The 16,853-nt window shown below is 44.7% G+C and overlaps 1 protein-coding gene and 1 long non-coding RNA gene across 2 annotated transcripts; one reads left to right on the top strand and one right to left on the bottom strand.

Annotated features, from left to right (window-relative positions):
- Positions 1-1,892: 1,892 nt before the first annotated feature.
- Positions 1,893-14,949, top strand: LOC127588281 (uncharacterized). The gene is made up of 4 exons (XR_007959029.1): positions 1,893-1,936; positions 4,516-4,590; positions 12,454-12,638; positions 14,672-14,949. It is a non-coding gene; the product is annotated as an uncharacterized LOC127588281 (long non-coding RNA).
- Positions 9,757-12,730, bottom strand: LOC127588258 (brain-specific homeobox/POU domain protein 3-like). Its single transcript, XM_052046909.1, has 2 exons — positions 12,466-12,730; positions 9,757-10,965 (listed from the first exon to the last, which is right to left on the bottom strand). Exons 1-2 carry the CDS (start codon positions 12,583-12,585, stop codon positions 9,976-9,978), a joined length of 1,110 nt encoding a protein of 369 aa, XP_051902869.1. The 5' UTR covers positions 12,586-12,730; the 3' UTR covers positions 9,757-9,975.
- Positions 14,950-16,853: the final 1,904 nt, after the last annotated feature.

The raw sequence follows: 16,853 nt of genomic DNA, 5'->3' as shown, positions 1-16,853 counted from the left end.
AACCACACTGCATTGAACGCATTAGTCGAAAGCATGCTAGCAAAGGGCAGCAACGAGAGAGAACAAGGTTGTCTTGCATTTGACACTTTTGCGAAGGGGCGTCTCTTGTATCGTAGGACTCACCGTTTTTTTTTTTTTGCAGTCGCCAGGAGACTGTGGGCGCAATGCAGCAAAATGGAGACTGTGGCGCATTGACAATAAAACATACAAAGTTAAGGCTGAGCAATAATGGTTTGGAACCATTCATTCATTCATCTTCCTAACCGCTTGATCCTCACTAGGGTCGCGAGGGGGTGCTGGAGGCTATCCCAGCTGTCTCCGGGCAGTAGGCGGGGGGGACACCCTGAATCGGTTGCCAGCCAATCGCAGGGCACACAGAGACGAACAACCATCCACCCTCACACTCACACCGAGGGACAATTTAGAGTGTTCAATCAGCCTGCCATGCATATTTTTGGAATGTGGGAGGAAACCGGAGCACCCGGAGAAAACCCATGCAGGCCCGGGGAGAACATGCAAACTCCACACAGGGAGGCCGCAGCTGGAATCGAACCCGGTACCTCTGCACTGTGAAGCCCACGTGCTAACCACTGGACTACCCGGCCGCCCGGTTTGGAACCACTTCAGTTAAAATAAGACAGAGGGCAGTAAGAAAATACAGCAAAATGGAGACTACGGCGTAGTGCGTCCAGAGCTGAGACACTAATCTCATGTAAGCATTTGTGTTTGTTTTTGTAAGTCTGTCGTATCAAAACGCGCTGTATATGTTAACCCGTCAAATTGGATCCAGATTAGATCCTGATTGTGTGTCTAAAACACCTCCAGTCATGTCTGAATGGGAGCTGTGGGAAAGTTGGAAGGAGGTGCGCCACGTGGCTGGGATGAGGCGTGGGACGGGGCTTGACTCGTTGGGAGGCCTCGGAGGCTGACCCCGCTAAAAGCCTCGGTTGGGCTTCCGACGATGGAAGGAACAAGGGCTCCGCTCGGGGGTGCGCCACCCAGGAGAGGACCTCGCCTCGGGGTGATTTTTCACAAGAAAGTAACAAGGGAAAGATGTAATAGTAGGTGGGAGAACAAGGAGGAAGAGTGGGGGGTACGGGGGCTTTTGGAGCCCCCCGAGGACTCCAGCAATCATCCTTTCATGCCTCCATCCTCACCACACGCGCCTCTCTCATGCCCGATGTGCGTTAATATCGTAACAAAGCTCTTTAGGCACACAGGCTTCGCACCCTCCTATTCTATGAATGATTGAACAGGCTCGACAGGCCCAGCCAAGTTCTTATTGGAGTGGAGGTTTTTTTATTTTTTATTTTTTGCGAACCTGTGAATTTGAACCCACCGGAGTGGATCCCAGGGGTGGGCAAACTTTGAGCTCAAGGGCCAAGTTTGATTTTTGAAACGGACAGATGAGCCAGGCTATTCCTAAAGGAGGTTAAAAAAAAATGAATGCAAAATATGTAATATTATTAAATGTCCATCCATCCATTTCCAACACCACATTATCCTAATTTATTTTAATGTATTTATCCTAAATTATTAATCATTATTATTCATTTCTCAACTTTATTGTTTGCAATTTATTTATTTTCAAACACTGTTTCATGAAAGTTGTTTTCAGTATTTTTGGTTGTTATTCTTCTTCTTATTATTATTATTAGTAGTAATATAAAAACGTAAATATATGAATGTTTAAAAGAAATGCATCAATAACATTTAGGAAGGGAGGGGGCATCTAAATGTATGCACAATTGGCCACAATCTGGAAGGACCATGGCGTAACATGTACAGTTGCATTTCCGCTAGTTGCCACAGGTGGCGTCTTTTTAAATATGTCACAAATGCGTGACTGGCAGACATACAGAGGAAGAAGGGACTGCTCAACGAAGTGGCTTTTGTTTTTGTTTTTTTTGGTCAACGGTTTTTCAACTCTTAACAGGTAAACAAAACTTACCAGCCATATGAGCTAAAATATATGCGTGATTCCTGCTTGGAAAACATTTGTTATCCTCCTATACGATAATTAATGAAAACGTTTACATTTATTTATTCAGCGCCGTCCTTTTTTTTTTTAATCGGCAAACGGCACAAACGTTTTCAATCCAATCCAGTGCATGCATGTTATCTCCAAAACAAGAAAAACGTCATCATTGCAAAAAACCGATGCACTCAGCAGGGCGTGCCACAACACCCTGCTTCTAACTTGACGACAGAAAAGCCCACGGCGCGGGCCACGGCGTGCTCTGACTGATATGCGTTCTGACGCGTGGAAACGGGGCGGCGGGGGTGAGGCGGCTGCCGAATCTGCCGGTGGCAACCCAGAGAAACATGCTAATAGCGAAGTGCATTAGTGCACTCACACAAGGCACGGCTAATCGGAGAGGACACCCGGATCCTCGTTCGCCACTCTCAAACACACGAGGCCATCTAAGACTGGGAGATTGGGCCAAGCGTGGCCCCTTTGGAGAATTTGACAAGGGCCCAACATAGAGCCTTGCGTAATTCCAATTATTTTTAAAGATGGAAACTTTCCATTGAAGTTACTCTCATTTCCCAGTTAGTTCCCATAAACTCCCATAATTCTGAGTTTCAAACTTGGAATGCTTCCTAAACTCCACATCTCAAATATCCGATGGAAATTTACTGAATATGTTCCTCCCCTGGTGCAACTTTAAACAATCTGTTACACACACAGCAAATTGAGATTTTGACTGCGATCTGTGCTGGTTTCCGAGCACTATGCTTGCAGCATGAATTAAAATGCAGTTAAATTATTGCGTGCTCGGCAAAGCTGCTCTCATTAAAAAAAAAAAAAAAAAGCTTATGGGGAATATCCTTCCATCCAGCTCCAAAGTACTGTTGTAGTACATAGTTGAAGGAATCCTTCACGGCAACTTTTATGAACCCAAATGCATTTTTAAAACCACGATTAGAAAAAGGAAGCAATGTAAGCATGATCCATATCTATCGATCTATTTTCTCAAATTTTAAAAAATGTATTTTATTTTTTTTGTGTGTGTCTATATATATATATATTTTTTATATAATGGACAAGAGGAAGGCGTCAAATCCTTCGATACAGCGGCGAATCAAAGAGCCGTCATTCCATTTCATCCGTCAACCGCTGGGATATTATTAGGCGTGATCAAAGGCCTCCGATTGAAACCTTTTTGCCGCGCGCGTGGAAACCTTCTCACTCGCCGTTTGGCCAACGCTTGGGGGAATTAAAATCAAGTATTAATCATAAAAAAAAAAAAGAGGAGGGTACGTATGCTGGGAGCGCTGCTGATTAAACTTTCATGGTAAGTTGCAGAGGCCACAACAGGTCGTACTCTCGGGTGGTGAACCCTTCGATCGCCATAAAGTAGCCGGGCGGCGTCCGATGCCGACTCTGGAATCAAAGCGTCCGACTTATTTGGAATCAATATTTCTTCTCAGCCCGCCTCCCGTCATGTGGGTTTGATTCCAAATGGCCGCCGAGTCCTTCAGATCAGTCAGGGCTGCTTGGCTCATTAAGCTCATCGCGCGCTCAATCCATTATTGATGATCGCGAAGGAATACAAGGAATATGCGTTTGGTCCTGTTGTATCATAAAGGTTGTCGTATCATTAAAAAAAATAATAATAATAATAATGACAGGTGATCATGAAAATAGTTGTTGGTGAACTCAATGTGCATCTCAGAACCAGACCCATCTGTTCTGTTCTTCCGTTTGCCACTGCTTATTTGTGTGCAGCATAACAGCAAAAAGCTGCCTCACCTTGTTTGCACCTCAGAGTCTCCAATATTCAATTAGCAAACGTTTATGATATATTTTAGATTCATCTGGGAATGAAGCCGGCAAAAACCCCAAACGGGATCTGACGCAGGCCTCGGCTCATGTGACCGTTGGGGTTTCAACAGATTACAGGGTCAGCAGGCGCCCCGTAGTCAGGTCAAGAGTTCCCGCTGAGCCCTGAGTCCCGGGCGTCACGCCTTCCTCTGCTGGATTAGAGTGTGAACATGGCTTTGAGTAGCACTGCCCCCCCCCCCTCCCGACCCCCAAACACCATCTACCGATCCGGCAATCCTCTCGGCAAGATGGAATGCGCACCAGAATCCTGCTAGGCCAAACCAGGGAAAAAGTAAACAGCGCCTCTCCCCCTGCGTTTCCCCTCTGATTGTTATTCATAGAGCAGATAAATATTTAATTCTGTCTAAGGATACCTTTTGTTAACAGAATTACTCGACAAGCCTTGCCGCCCGTAAAAATCCCTCAATGAATTCAAATTCCGCTCATTCTCCACTTTGCTGGAGGAGGGGGGGGGGGGAATCGAGTCCGCAAACTGAAAAATCTCGACAGGATGTTGGCTGTCGGTTTATCATTACCCAAACATCAGTGCTATTTTCTGTTAGCTTGATCCACTGTGTTTCGCCTTTCGTGTTAGCATTAAGCTACCAGACGTTCGCGAGATTATTATTATTATTTTTTGGAATATGGAATGTTTAATCATCTTCTGTTTTATGTTACTTTCACAGCAAACTTCAACAGGAAGTGACAAATGGACACCTTGAAGCAAGCACACTTGGCCTCTCGTTTGGAGGACAATGCAGGTGAGTCTTTCTTTCTAAAAAATTTTTTTACCAAGTTCAAGTATTCTTAAAGTAAGTTTTAATGTGTTCAAACTCTCTGAAAAGAATAAAAACTTTTTAAAACTTTAATTCTGGTCTATATATCGCAGATTTTCATCTTTAGCAGGTGGGTATGTCCTACACGATCGATATTTTTCCTCTCATAATATTACAGCTTGATTTTTGGAACCCGAGTGTGTTTTCCCTGTCGATAATAATTTTAATAATAATAACTGAACAACGTAATTGCTGGAATGACTTTTTGTCTCACTCATCATATAACAACTTTACTCATTTTTCATCATTTCCCTTGAAGTATTACAAGGTTACCTCAGCAACTTGCAGCTACAAACATATACAGCAGGTCTTTAGATTTCATTAGCAGGCAGTGTGTGGCTCTTGCGAAAATCGCAATCTACATCCCATACGTACATCCAAGCTTATATTGCGAGTGCAGCTGGCAGTGACTGGGAACACTGGTAAAGCAAATTGCTGTTTAACTGGAAACCCGGCGGCCTCGCGGCGCTGCATTATTCATCAGCGAGACAAGAAAGTAGCGCTTCGCGCACGCACAAGCATACGGTACAGTATATGGGCCAGAGCAGGAAAGCAAGCAAAGCGAGCAGGTCCGCATGGAGCCAATCCCCAAACACCAGCACATTCCAAGCCTTCCATACACACACACACACACACACACACACTAATTATTGGTTCTCTGTCAGTTTTGAGTGGTACTGGTGGGGCTTTTGCAGCTTCTTTTGTGGCTTGTTGATTTATTTTATTTATTTCCGAGGTGTCTGTTGAGCATTTTCTTGCCCCCCCCCCAGGATAATTAACAATATATATATTCATTTGTGTGTTTATTGTTATTCACATGTGTCGAATGGAATTTTTACTACTTGTTCAAGTCCTATCTCAAGGACACAATGTACGTTGATGAAAGTGGAAACTGTGTCTCTGACCAAATGGCTCTGATGCGTGGGATTCCACAGGGGTCAATCTCGCGACCCCTGTTGTTGAATTACACGCTTCCATTAGGTCCGAGATAGTCCACAATTTCAACTGGGAATGGCGATCAACAGCATGAAGCTCGAATCACCAATATTATTTTTCATTAAAATTGTACCGCCGATAAATGGTGAAGTTTAGCGAGTGTCCGTTGGATAGCGGGTAGGGAGGTGGTGAAACTCAGTTTTGCACCGCTCGTTTTTTTTTTTCTTCCCTGTATTTCTTTTTTTGCAGGGCATCTTGTCAGTTTTTGCGCATGCATTATGGATGAGACATGATTAGAGAAGCCCGATGCACTGCAGTGTGCTTTGAACACACTTCTCTGAATTAAGTGCAACTTTGTATTTACGTCTCCGGCTTCTCCAAACATGCCTTTTTTGGCGGGGGTGGTTAAGGGAAAAAGTTGAGAGAAAAAAAAACAGATACAACCCTTTTATGGTTCACTTTAATTTCCACTAAACACAAGTAAATGTACAATATTGTCTGTTGCAGCGTCTTATTTTATATTTATGTCTCCCGTTTTGATTCCATTCACCTAACATTTGAGGGTTTTCCATGAGGAAATTCTTGGACGCGATGTCGGCCATCAATAACATGAAGATGACAATGATTTTGTCTGTTAAAGCAAGCTTGGCGTGAAACGTTATGAAGTACAGGACGGGCACGGCACGGAAAAGACATTCCAATCCAATAAAGTAGCTGCTTTTCTCGTAATCTTACATTTTGAAGTACACATTTTTGCAAAAGAATACATCTTTTTTTTTCATATTTGATGGGGTGTATTTGTATTCCATTTTTTTCCCTTCTTGTCCTCTCACGAGCTTCCGCTCGAAAGATATCTCTGAAACGATCAGCGCCTTTATTGACTCAGGTGTTCGCTGTCAGCGGCTCGTGAGCTGCTAAATAATAAACACCAACATCTCAGCTGGGCCTTAAGTCATGACACAAGTTGAATTATTGCCAGTGTGCGTATAAATATTTCAATAATTTCTGTTTGCTACATAATTGATTAGAAATGATCAAAAGCTATTTGAGTGTTACAAGGAAGCTTTCCCCCCCCCTTCCCTTTGCTCATTGTTTTTATATTTTCTTTTTTAATTCAACCTTTCATTTAAAGTCCCCGTCTGTCACTACTTCATCTTCTTCTACCGTAGCTGACTCTTCTTCTGCAGACAAAAGGAAGTCTTTCCCAAGATCTGGGAATCCTGCCCTGTAAATATTGATATGGCTGCTACGATATTGTTCCATAATTCATATCATTGCATTCCATCTGGAATTTGTGCACCCCCCGCCTCCCCCCGCCCTCACAAGTTACACTGCTTGGTTTATTCTCTATTTACAGTGAGCACCTGAACACCTTGTTCACATTTCATATGATTTGTCCAGGTTGCTCACTATTGTTGTCCCACTTGAGGCCTCATAAATTGCATGTTTGATCATGGCCTAGTACCCCCCCCCCCCCACACACACACACACAGCTAACAACCCCCCCCCCCTGCTCATTAGGCCTGATTAGTTATACAATGTTCCTGATTACCGACGTCATGTTTTAATTAGCGTCTCAGATGCATAACGACATCCCACAACACCCTCAAAAGCTCACACGTTTGCCTTGCTGGGGGAGGAAATACTGGATGTGGTCATTTACGTTCTGTGTGTGTGGGGGGGGGGCTGTTGACACCATCATTTTCACTTTTATCTCTGTATGTCAACTAGAAATATTGTAGCAGAACCATTGAACACTTCCATTGTGTGTCGGCTCTTGAGTCTGTGTGTGTGTGTGTGGTCACGGCTGCCTCAATGAATTTTCTCCATTAATGGTGAATTAGCGGAGGTCAGTCCCCCCCCCCCTCAAGACATTGCCTATCATAATACTGCTACTCATAAAAGAATAACAGATTCGACTTCCACTGCCTCCGTCCTCATCCCTGCTCCGCGCACACACTCGGGGGCACGCGTGTGTGTGCGCGCGGAGGAAGGGCGAGTGTGTGTGTGTGTGTGGGGGGGGGGGGGTTGTTTGCATCTGTATGTATGTGTGAGTGAGAGAGCGCGAGCGAGAGACTTAGTAACGTAGCAGAGGCCTGTTTGTCTCCGAGGACCCCCACCCCCCCAGCCCGATGCTGCACTCAAGACTCGGAGCGTCATTAAAGTTTCATGGCCGCAGCGCTCGGCCAAGGTCTATTTATGAAAATGTGCTTCCTCGCTTCATGGAAATAAAAAAAGCGAGAGAAAGAACGGCAGACAAAAAAAAAAACAAAAAACACACGAGGTGGACGGGCGACCGCGAGAGGCGAGCCAGCATGCGGCAGCGAGTGCGTGGCCGGCCGACGCCACGATTCGTTCTGCAGAATCGTTGAGAATGAAGCAACAAGTCACTTTTTGTCGTCTTTTACTAATAAATGTCATTTTGTTGTATTTCTACCCCCCCACCCCCAAAAAAACAATGATTCATTTTTAAGAGCAGACAGTGGGTTTTTTTTGGGGCAAGATACATTTTAACATTTAGCATCGCAATAACTGCGGCCATTTTGTTTTTGTTTTGAAAATACGACGCAGCCATTGTTTTTTTTTTCTTAATTGATTTTTCAATATGAATAAAACTGAAGCTTGAAAAACATTTCCAGGGTTGTCACGACGCAGTTATTCGCTTAGAGTGCTCAATGGCAACACTGTCACTGTTTTTTTTTTAAAGTGGCCCATGACTTTAGAATACTTCAGGACTGGCCAGATACTTGAAATGCCTTTTAAAGTGGCCAATGACTATTTGGGGCTTGTTTTCAGTTCACCAAACGCATCTTTATTTTTTTCAGCTGTCAATAATTGTCGTGCCCATGCCCAAAACGTATCCATAGCCAATAGCTGTCAATGGCAAAAGCTAATACACTTTTTAGAGTGGCCCACAACCGTCCCCGATTACTCGAATTTTTACAGCACTGACAGTTGCAATTTAATCGCTACTTTTTTTTGGGGGGGGGGGCGTGCGCGGCCAATAATTTTAGACATATCCTCACGTGAACATCAACAGATGAATTATTATACGCATGCAATAATTAAAAATGCTCAAAATGACGTAATGACGTAAAACGTGCACGTTTTATTTCAGCTTCTGTCATGTACACAGAGACATCATTGAAGAACACACTTCCACAAATGAAATTCATTCATTGAAATGGAAAAACAAAATCGAAATAAATTAATTTTTAAATGAAAATAAAAAGGGGCGGGGAGGAGGGGGCATGTTTAAATAATATAATAAATAAGTTATGTATCTACAAAGTGCGCTCCGTGTATGTGTGTGTGTGTGTGTCGGCGAATAAATAATGAGGTGCAGTGGTTGCTATGATCAATAATACAAATCAATGGATGGTCGTACTTGATTGTCAAAGCATCATTGCGGTGACAGCTTTTTACAGTGACGCGTCCTTCGACTGTGAAATCCACCATCCCAAAAATCTAACAAGAAAACAAAACGTCGCTTTTTCTTTTCGTGAGCGTGCGGGCGTTAGAACACTTTCTGTGTGTGTGTGTGTGTGTGTGTGTGTATAGTCTTGAGGTAGACACACAGCCACGGCCCAGTTGTGTGTTGCTTCTTCTTATTGCGATGCGTTCGCTAGCGCTGGGAAATTCCTCGACTCGCACAGAAGACGCCCTCTATCGATTCTCCCCCCCAAAAACAAAAAAAAAACATGCATGTGGCTTCTTTCTCTCTCTCTTTTTCATCATCCAAAATAATCAACAACAACAAAAAAAAAAACAATTCAAGAGATCGGTGCAACCTATTCACACAATATGTACATTGATAAATATAAAAAGGGGAGTCTTTTTTTTGTACATTAGTAGCCTCATGAATGAAGAAGTCCGAGCGTGGTGCCTTCACGGTGTTTTTTTTTTCTCTCAAAATCTTGCAGTCGTTCGTCCAGTTTTTGCCCATTCGGAATATTCTGAACAACACGTTTCATCACCTTTAAAAAAACATATGGAGTAAGAGAGACAAGTACCTATTTTAAAATGTACTCGAGTACAGAAGTATTTGTGTAACTTTTTTTTTTTGAAAGACAAAGCAAATTTGCATCCGCCACAATTTTGTAACTTTGGAGACATTTTCCTCGATATAGGGTCATGGATGGGGAATATCTTGCTTCTCACACTCCCTGATTTACGTTACTCCAAGGATCTGCTCAAGTGGAGTAACGGAAGTCTTATTTGGTCGCCTCCCACAACGCTCGAGGTGATGAAACGTCTTGTCGAGGCACAAAGAGCCGCTCCACGATGCGTCTCCCCAAAGGGAAAAACGGGGACTTTGTTCTTTTCTTTTCTTTCTTTCGCTCTTCTCCGCTCGTTTGTCGTTTTTTTTTTTTTTTAGTGCGTGGCGGAGAACTTCATGCGCTTCTGCTTCTGCCGCTGGTTGCAGAACCAGACGCGCACGACGTTCTTTTTCAGGTCCAGCTTCTCTGCGATCGCGGCGATCTTCTCGGACGAGGGCCGCGGCTGCACGGCGAAGTAGGCCTCGAGCGAGCGCTTCTCGGGCGCCGCGATGGACGTGCGCTTGCGCTTCTTGTCGCCGCCGCTGAAGATCTCCGGCTTGGCCATTTTCTCCCGCTGCGCCCGCTCCGCCTCCTCCAGCCAGGCCTCCAGGATGGGCTTGAGCGCCACCATGTTGTTGTGCGACAGCGTCAGCGACTCGAACCTGCAGATGGTGCTCTGGCTCAGGCAACCCACGCCGGGGATCTTCAGGTTGGCCAGCGCGGCGCCCACGTCCGCCTGCGTCACGCCCAGCTTGATGCGCCGCTGCTTGAAGCGCTCGGCGAACGACTCCAACTCCCGGGGGTCGGGCTCCGCGTCGCCGCCCGCCGGGCCTCCGCCGCCTCCGCCGCCCGCGCCCACCACCACCCCCGCCGCCGCGGCGCCCCCTAGAGAGCCGTGCGAGGCCAGGCCGTGCGCGTGCATGTTCATGGACTGCGGGTGGTGCGGATGGTGATGGTGGTGGTGGTGGTGCTGCATGTGGTTGATGGCGCTCATGTGCGACGCCGTGGAGCACACGTCCGAGCCGGCCATAGCGCCCAGGGAGATGCCGGGCGTCAGGTGCTCCAGCAGGTCGCCCTCCAGGCCCTGCGCCGGCTGGTGGTGGTGCGCCGCCGGGTGGTGGTGCGAGGTGAGCACGGACGGGTGGTGCAAGTGCGCCGACGACGACGTGGGCGTGCACGTCATGCTGGTCATGGTGGTCATGGTGTGGTAGGTGGCGTCCGGCTTGAACGGGTGGCTCTTCTGGCTCACGATGTCCACGGCGGCCAGCGCCTCCGCCCGCTGCAGGAGCGTCTCGTCGAAGCCGGCGAAGATGTTGCCCTGCAGCTGCCGCCGCACGAGCGCGTTTAAAGACAGAAAGAAAAAAAAGGAAGGAAAATTAGGGTGGCGTGATCAATCCAGACAAACTCTCATGTGGAAAGTTTACCTTGGTTGACTTCTCACAGTGACCGGAAGTGCCCGGAAATATGGTGACGTGCAGCCCATTCATTGTCATCTCCAATTATTCAATGATTTATATCCTTTAGAATTATTTCGACATACACTTCCGACAAACATGAAGTGACCAATCAAGTGTGGCGACGTGCCATCATTGCACTCATATTACAATTAAAGCAATTTAACAGACTCCATAAATGGTATATGTATTTACATGCCTGAAAACTAACACAAATTTAGGAGTCCATTTTTAATGGCATGCCCAGATACAATTATTGGATTGCCACAGTGACCGAAGTGTCTGGAAACTTAAAAGGCACATTAAAGAGTCAACTTTAAGAACGTTCTTCTTACAATTTTGCTGTAAAATGTAGACCGTTATTGGAAGTCTCGCAGCTAATTGGCTTATTTAAACTTCTCGTTTAATAATCACATGTCCAAATATGGTCATTTGGATGTTGATCTGCAGTTCCAGAGGACAGAGATTGCCTGTGATCTGACGGCCAAATTACTGGTTCAACTTTAATAACAAAAATAAAATAAAATAACTCAAACTTAATGACATGCACGTATTTATGGTCAGTTTTTTCTTATTTTACTGGGAATCCATATACAAAATATTGCAGTTTCCGGAAGTCCACACACACACACACACAGACGCACAGTTTTTTGCAGGTCAATTTATTTGCGAAATTCGTTTTTACAAAACTAAACCATAAAAACGAGTACATATTACTAAAACCATCCCGTATTTTCTGATCATTAGAAAACACTTCGTCAAAGTGATTTCGAAAAAGATATGTACGGTACCTCAAGCAAGTGCATCGGTGAAAATGTCAGACTTCTTTTCGTTGTATGGAAAAATGGAATGATCGAATGTGCACCAAACCCAAAATCAGATTTTTTAAAAAAATTTATGTTATAGGCGACATTTCCGAAAAGCTCACTCTTGACAGTTGGCAACTGGAAACGGTTTCCTCCGACAGCAACTTTCCTCGTCACTGTCGTGAAACCAAACGGCCCTTTTCCTCGTGTGCGTGGCATGTAGTGCGATGTGTGCTAGCAGCGTGCACTGACATTCATTTAAAATTAATATTTACAACGCCCCCCCCCCCATAACACATATACTTCCTTTTGAATAATTTGTGTCTATACAATGAAACGAGACCGGCGTGATCTTGAATACGAATGACACTCGAATATTTTTAAAAAATGTATTTAATTAGTAATATTAAATTACATTGGTGTGATGACAAGCACTTTTTTTTTGCATAATTGAAGAAGCGAAGAAATATGCATTTTTTGTGTGTTTTGGCGTGTTTATTTAAAGCGGAATTATTCATGCGTTGGTCTTTTTTTTTCTTCTTTCCGATGCAGGGTTGGACTCACCGACGGCGTGGGCAAGCAGGCCCGGCGGATGGCCTCGGAACTGGAGTGCAGCGGCGTGTACTTGGGTTCGTGCAGGATGGGGTGCATGCTGAACGGCTGCTTGCTGTTCATCGACATCATGATGACGCAGGCGAGGGCCAGCGACGCAGAGATCCGTCGTCCTCTTTGCGCAAGTATGAAAAAAGAAAAAACACTTCAAAAAGTTGTAAAATGTATTCAAAGAGGTGGAAAATCCTTCAGTCCTCCCATGTGCAGTACTTGAAGGATGAAGACGAAGCTGCGCCGCCACCCCCCATCCCAGATGCCTTTATAGGAAGCGCCTGGCAAGCAAACCACGCCCCCAAAATGCCTCTCGGCCAATCAACGTGAGCCAGTCCGAGGCGATCCACGCCCATTCGCGTGCCTCTTTCGTCCGTCTTACTCAGGACAGACCCAGCCAGGCCGGGTGGCCCGCTGCAAAAAAAAAAAAAAGAAAAGAAAAAAAAAACAATCTCCTTTTCAACTAAAAAAAAAAAGCCCAAATTAAATCCATAAAAAATAATTACAACGCGCTCCCGAAGAGATCGTCGACCGAGATTAAAAAAATTGTTTCTACAAACGTGTTAAAATGACGGTTAAATATAGATTATAAATTGGAAAAAAAATAACATTACATAGCGGGGGAACAATTTGTTTTGGCTTCTCGACGAACTGTATTCATTTAGCGTGCTCGTTTAAAATCACATCAGGATTCTTGGAAGAGGAGATATTAATTCAGCACTTATGCAGGTCTGATTTATCCAAGGAAACATGGTCGGATATTTTTTTTTTCCAACACTGCAGTTGTATTCAATAAATAAATACCTAAATCAATATTCAGCAAAATTGTACACAAACGATGTAGTTGTAGGCTTGAATCCACTGATAACAGTCGATTAATAAGCAGATCCCATGATTAATAAACAATGTAACCACACACACACACACACACACACACACAGAAACACACACACACACACACACAAATAGACACACACACAGACGCAGTTATTTATTCAGATCGGGATTATTAATTGATGTGAGGCGCGCAGGAATTTCCTCCTGCTTGCCTATGTGAACCGCATTCACTTTCATGGCAATTAATGCATTAATTAATCATGCTTCGTTTACTTTGCGGGTGTCGTCGTGGAAGGGAGGGGAAGACAAAAAAAATCCTAAATCAAACACACACTTCCATACACACACACACTCACAGCTAAAGATTACAAAGGCAAGCGCTTGACTCTTCATGCTAACTTTCATACGCAAGCCATAAAATAATCCTGCTCATTGATCACTGACTGCTGCTTATTTGATACATGTAATGTTTATTATGCATTATGCATTATTTGTTCGATTATTTTTTCATGTTTGTAAATATATATCAATCATAATTTAGATTGTTCCCTTAACCTGCCATGCATATTTTTGGAATATGGGAGTAAACCGCAGGACCGGGAGAAAGCCCACACAAGAAGACCAGAATCGATATCGATTAGATATCTAAATAAGCTTTTTTTTTTTAAGGAAAAGTCTTTTACAAAGGATGGTGTGGAAATGTCAGGAAAAGCCTACTAGAACACCTGAACTTCATGTGGGGGTTCATCAGAGGCATTGAAAAAGGTAGCAGGTGTGCTGACCCCTTTTTAATTACAGTTGAAACGCCATTGGTTAATTCTGAACACAGCCACATGCACTGCGTTATAAGAGGGTGTGCACACAATTGCAAACACATTTAAAAAAAACATATAGATCAATATATCTGTTACTCTTTTTATTCCCATGTTGCAAATAACCGACAATCAAACTGGGCTGTGTGGAATTTTCATATCCGCCGCATGTTATGTTACAGAATATGTACTAACATGTTAATTACTACACAATAAGTAGACAAATGTAATCTGAGTAACGGGAAATGTGATGTGTGTTAAAAAAAAATCTGGAAAATAAAATAAAATTTCATCCGCTTGACTTTTTACGGCTGGGTGCAAATCACATTTATTTTATGACTGTGAATTTTCGAGAGTTCAATGGATTAAAATGTGTTTGACGTAATTCCACCATTTCTTCATTTTTAACAACAGTTCCGATTGGCAGGCCCCCCACCGCTGGCTCGACGGGAGATTTGCAAATCATGATGATCATCATCAACAAAATAATGATGACATTCTTTTGTTGTCGGTAACAGGTTTGGAAGCAGCGGCCCGCAAAAAGGAGCAGCGCGGCGCGGCGTAACCCGAGCGAGGTGCCCATTGTCCCCGATGTGTGCGGCCCCTCTCCAGAGGGTCCCCGGGACCCGCTCATCAAATATGCATCAGCCGCCATCCTCTGGGACCGGAGCAGGCAGGCAGGCAGGCAGGCGGGCAGGCGGGGGACGCTCCTGCGGGAAGGCGACACCGGCGTGGCGTCCAGCTGTGGCGAGGCTGAGAGCAAGCGAGGTCAGTCAGTGGGTGCGACTGCGCGAGGTCACGGAGGGTCGCTGATCTCCCTTCGCTCGACTTTATTGACGTGTTTTTGGGTGCACATGCGGATTAAGGTCCAGTCATGGTTTTTGTGAGGCCTCGGCGGAAGTCAAATTTGATCAAACCGGCCACATGGAACAAAAATCTGCACGTTTTTGTGCCTTTCGCAAAGATCGCTACAACTAGCTACATCGTCTCCTTTGTATTTTTGTGTGTGAATGACATTTGTGTAAATTGCCGATTTATAGCCATCTGATGTCACGCCAGTTCGTGCTTGCGGGTTATTTAGGCGGCTACGCTAGCTAAAACCGTTGCTGTGAATGTGGCGCTAAAGGCAGTTACAAACAATTGGCGTCAAATAGCGCAAGTCCACCACATGCTAACGTGTTTGCGTTTTATAAGGGGCCACAAATGAGAAAATAACGTGTGCGGCTTTTACGTGCTGGATGGGCTCCTCGGGTGTCTGGCCAAGCATTTTAGCCGAACAAAAAAAAAAAAAACGCACGCCGCACCGCGCCTTTCTGCTGCATTTAGCAAATGGAAGCTGCGCCGCGCGAGCTGTGCACACCGCCATCCAGCGCTGTCTTTTCCCGGTTTCTCCTTTTCCTGCTTCCACCTTGAATTATTCATGCCTGGTAAAATCTGATGTTGTAAACTTCGCGACAGTTCATCCAACTGGCCTTTGAGGTGGGGGTGGGTGGGGCGCAGGGGCGCGTAGCGGGTGGGCGATGCGGGGCCTCGCCAAAGGGTAGGCGGTGTCCAACCACACACTTTTAATGTAATTGCCTGTAGGGGTCCTTGTGAATATTTCATTTTCTGCCAGTACAAATTAAAGACGCCAGCACTTCTCTCACTCTTTTGCGCTTTACCTGCAAATTTGTATAACCCGGACGGGAAACAGAGACCGTGTTCCTTCCACTTGAAGTGATGACAAGCCCGCACTCGTCCATATGTCATCGCTGCGGCGCGTCACACTCGACAAGACGATCAGTCTGACCTCGATTGCTCGTCTTAATGGGTGTAGTGGTTAATGTGGCAGTAGTTCGTCTTCGTTGTCTTTGTGATGTTTTGGGAGTTGCGTTGATAATGTAGTGCTAGTGGTGGTAGGAGTACTTGTCTCTGTCGAATTTGTTAATGTAGTAGTTGTTGTAGTTTAAAGTTGTCATCAGTGAGGTTGTTATTGTTGTTGTTGTCATTGTAGGAGAAGTGGATCTACTTGTTCATGGGGTAAGAGATGGCGTAGTTGTACGGGGTCGTGATGAAGAACAAGTTGTGGTTGTTTATGTAATTGGAGTCGTATCAGTAGCTGACACTCTAGTCAAGATAGTGTGAATGGTCATAGTCTTAGAATTTACTGTAGTTATGGTTGTTTCTGTATTTAAAGTTTTTGTAGTTGATGTACTGTGGGTGGGAGCTGTCATAGTTTACTTTTTTTGTGCAGCGGTTACGGCGGATGCTGTTGACATTGTAAGAGCGGCGACGACAAAAGGCTTGCGAGTTTGACAGAGGAGAAAAGACAGAAGACATATTTTGGATCAATAGATTAACTGAGTGCTCATGTATTATGCAACGTAGCCCCGCAGCAACTGCACGTCGAGTTGGCCAAGATTGGCGTGTAAAAGCCTTACTGAGGCCTGTCCTATTTCCTTGCCGTTAGCATTGAGCTAACCTGACGCACGCTGACTAACTCGTTCCGATAAATCAACCCCACGTGTTGTCGGAGTTTTTGTAGTTGTAGTTGTGAATGTCGTGGGAATCATTGGAGTTGCAAATGCGGTTAGAGTTGTAGTTATTAATGTCGTAGGCAATGTAGCAAGTGTACATAGAGTCAGCGTTTTTGTAGTTGTTCATGTAGTGGTTGCCATAGTTGTATTTTTAATAGAGCAGAATTTGTCAAAGTTGTAGTTG

This window comes from Hippocampus zosterae, chromosome 16, assembly GCF_025434085.1.
Source record: "Hippocampus zosterae strain Florida chromosome 16, ASM2543408v3, whole genome shotgun sequence".
Classification (NCBI taxonomy): Eukaryota; Metazoa; Chordata; class Actinopteri; order Syngnathiformes; family Syngnathidae; genus Hippocampus; species Hippocampus zosterae.
Note: the sequence above shows the minus strand (reverse complement) of the source record. Positions and strands in the feature narration are given on the sequence as shown.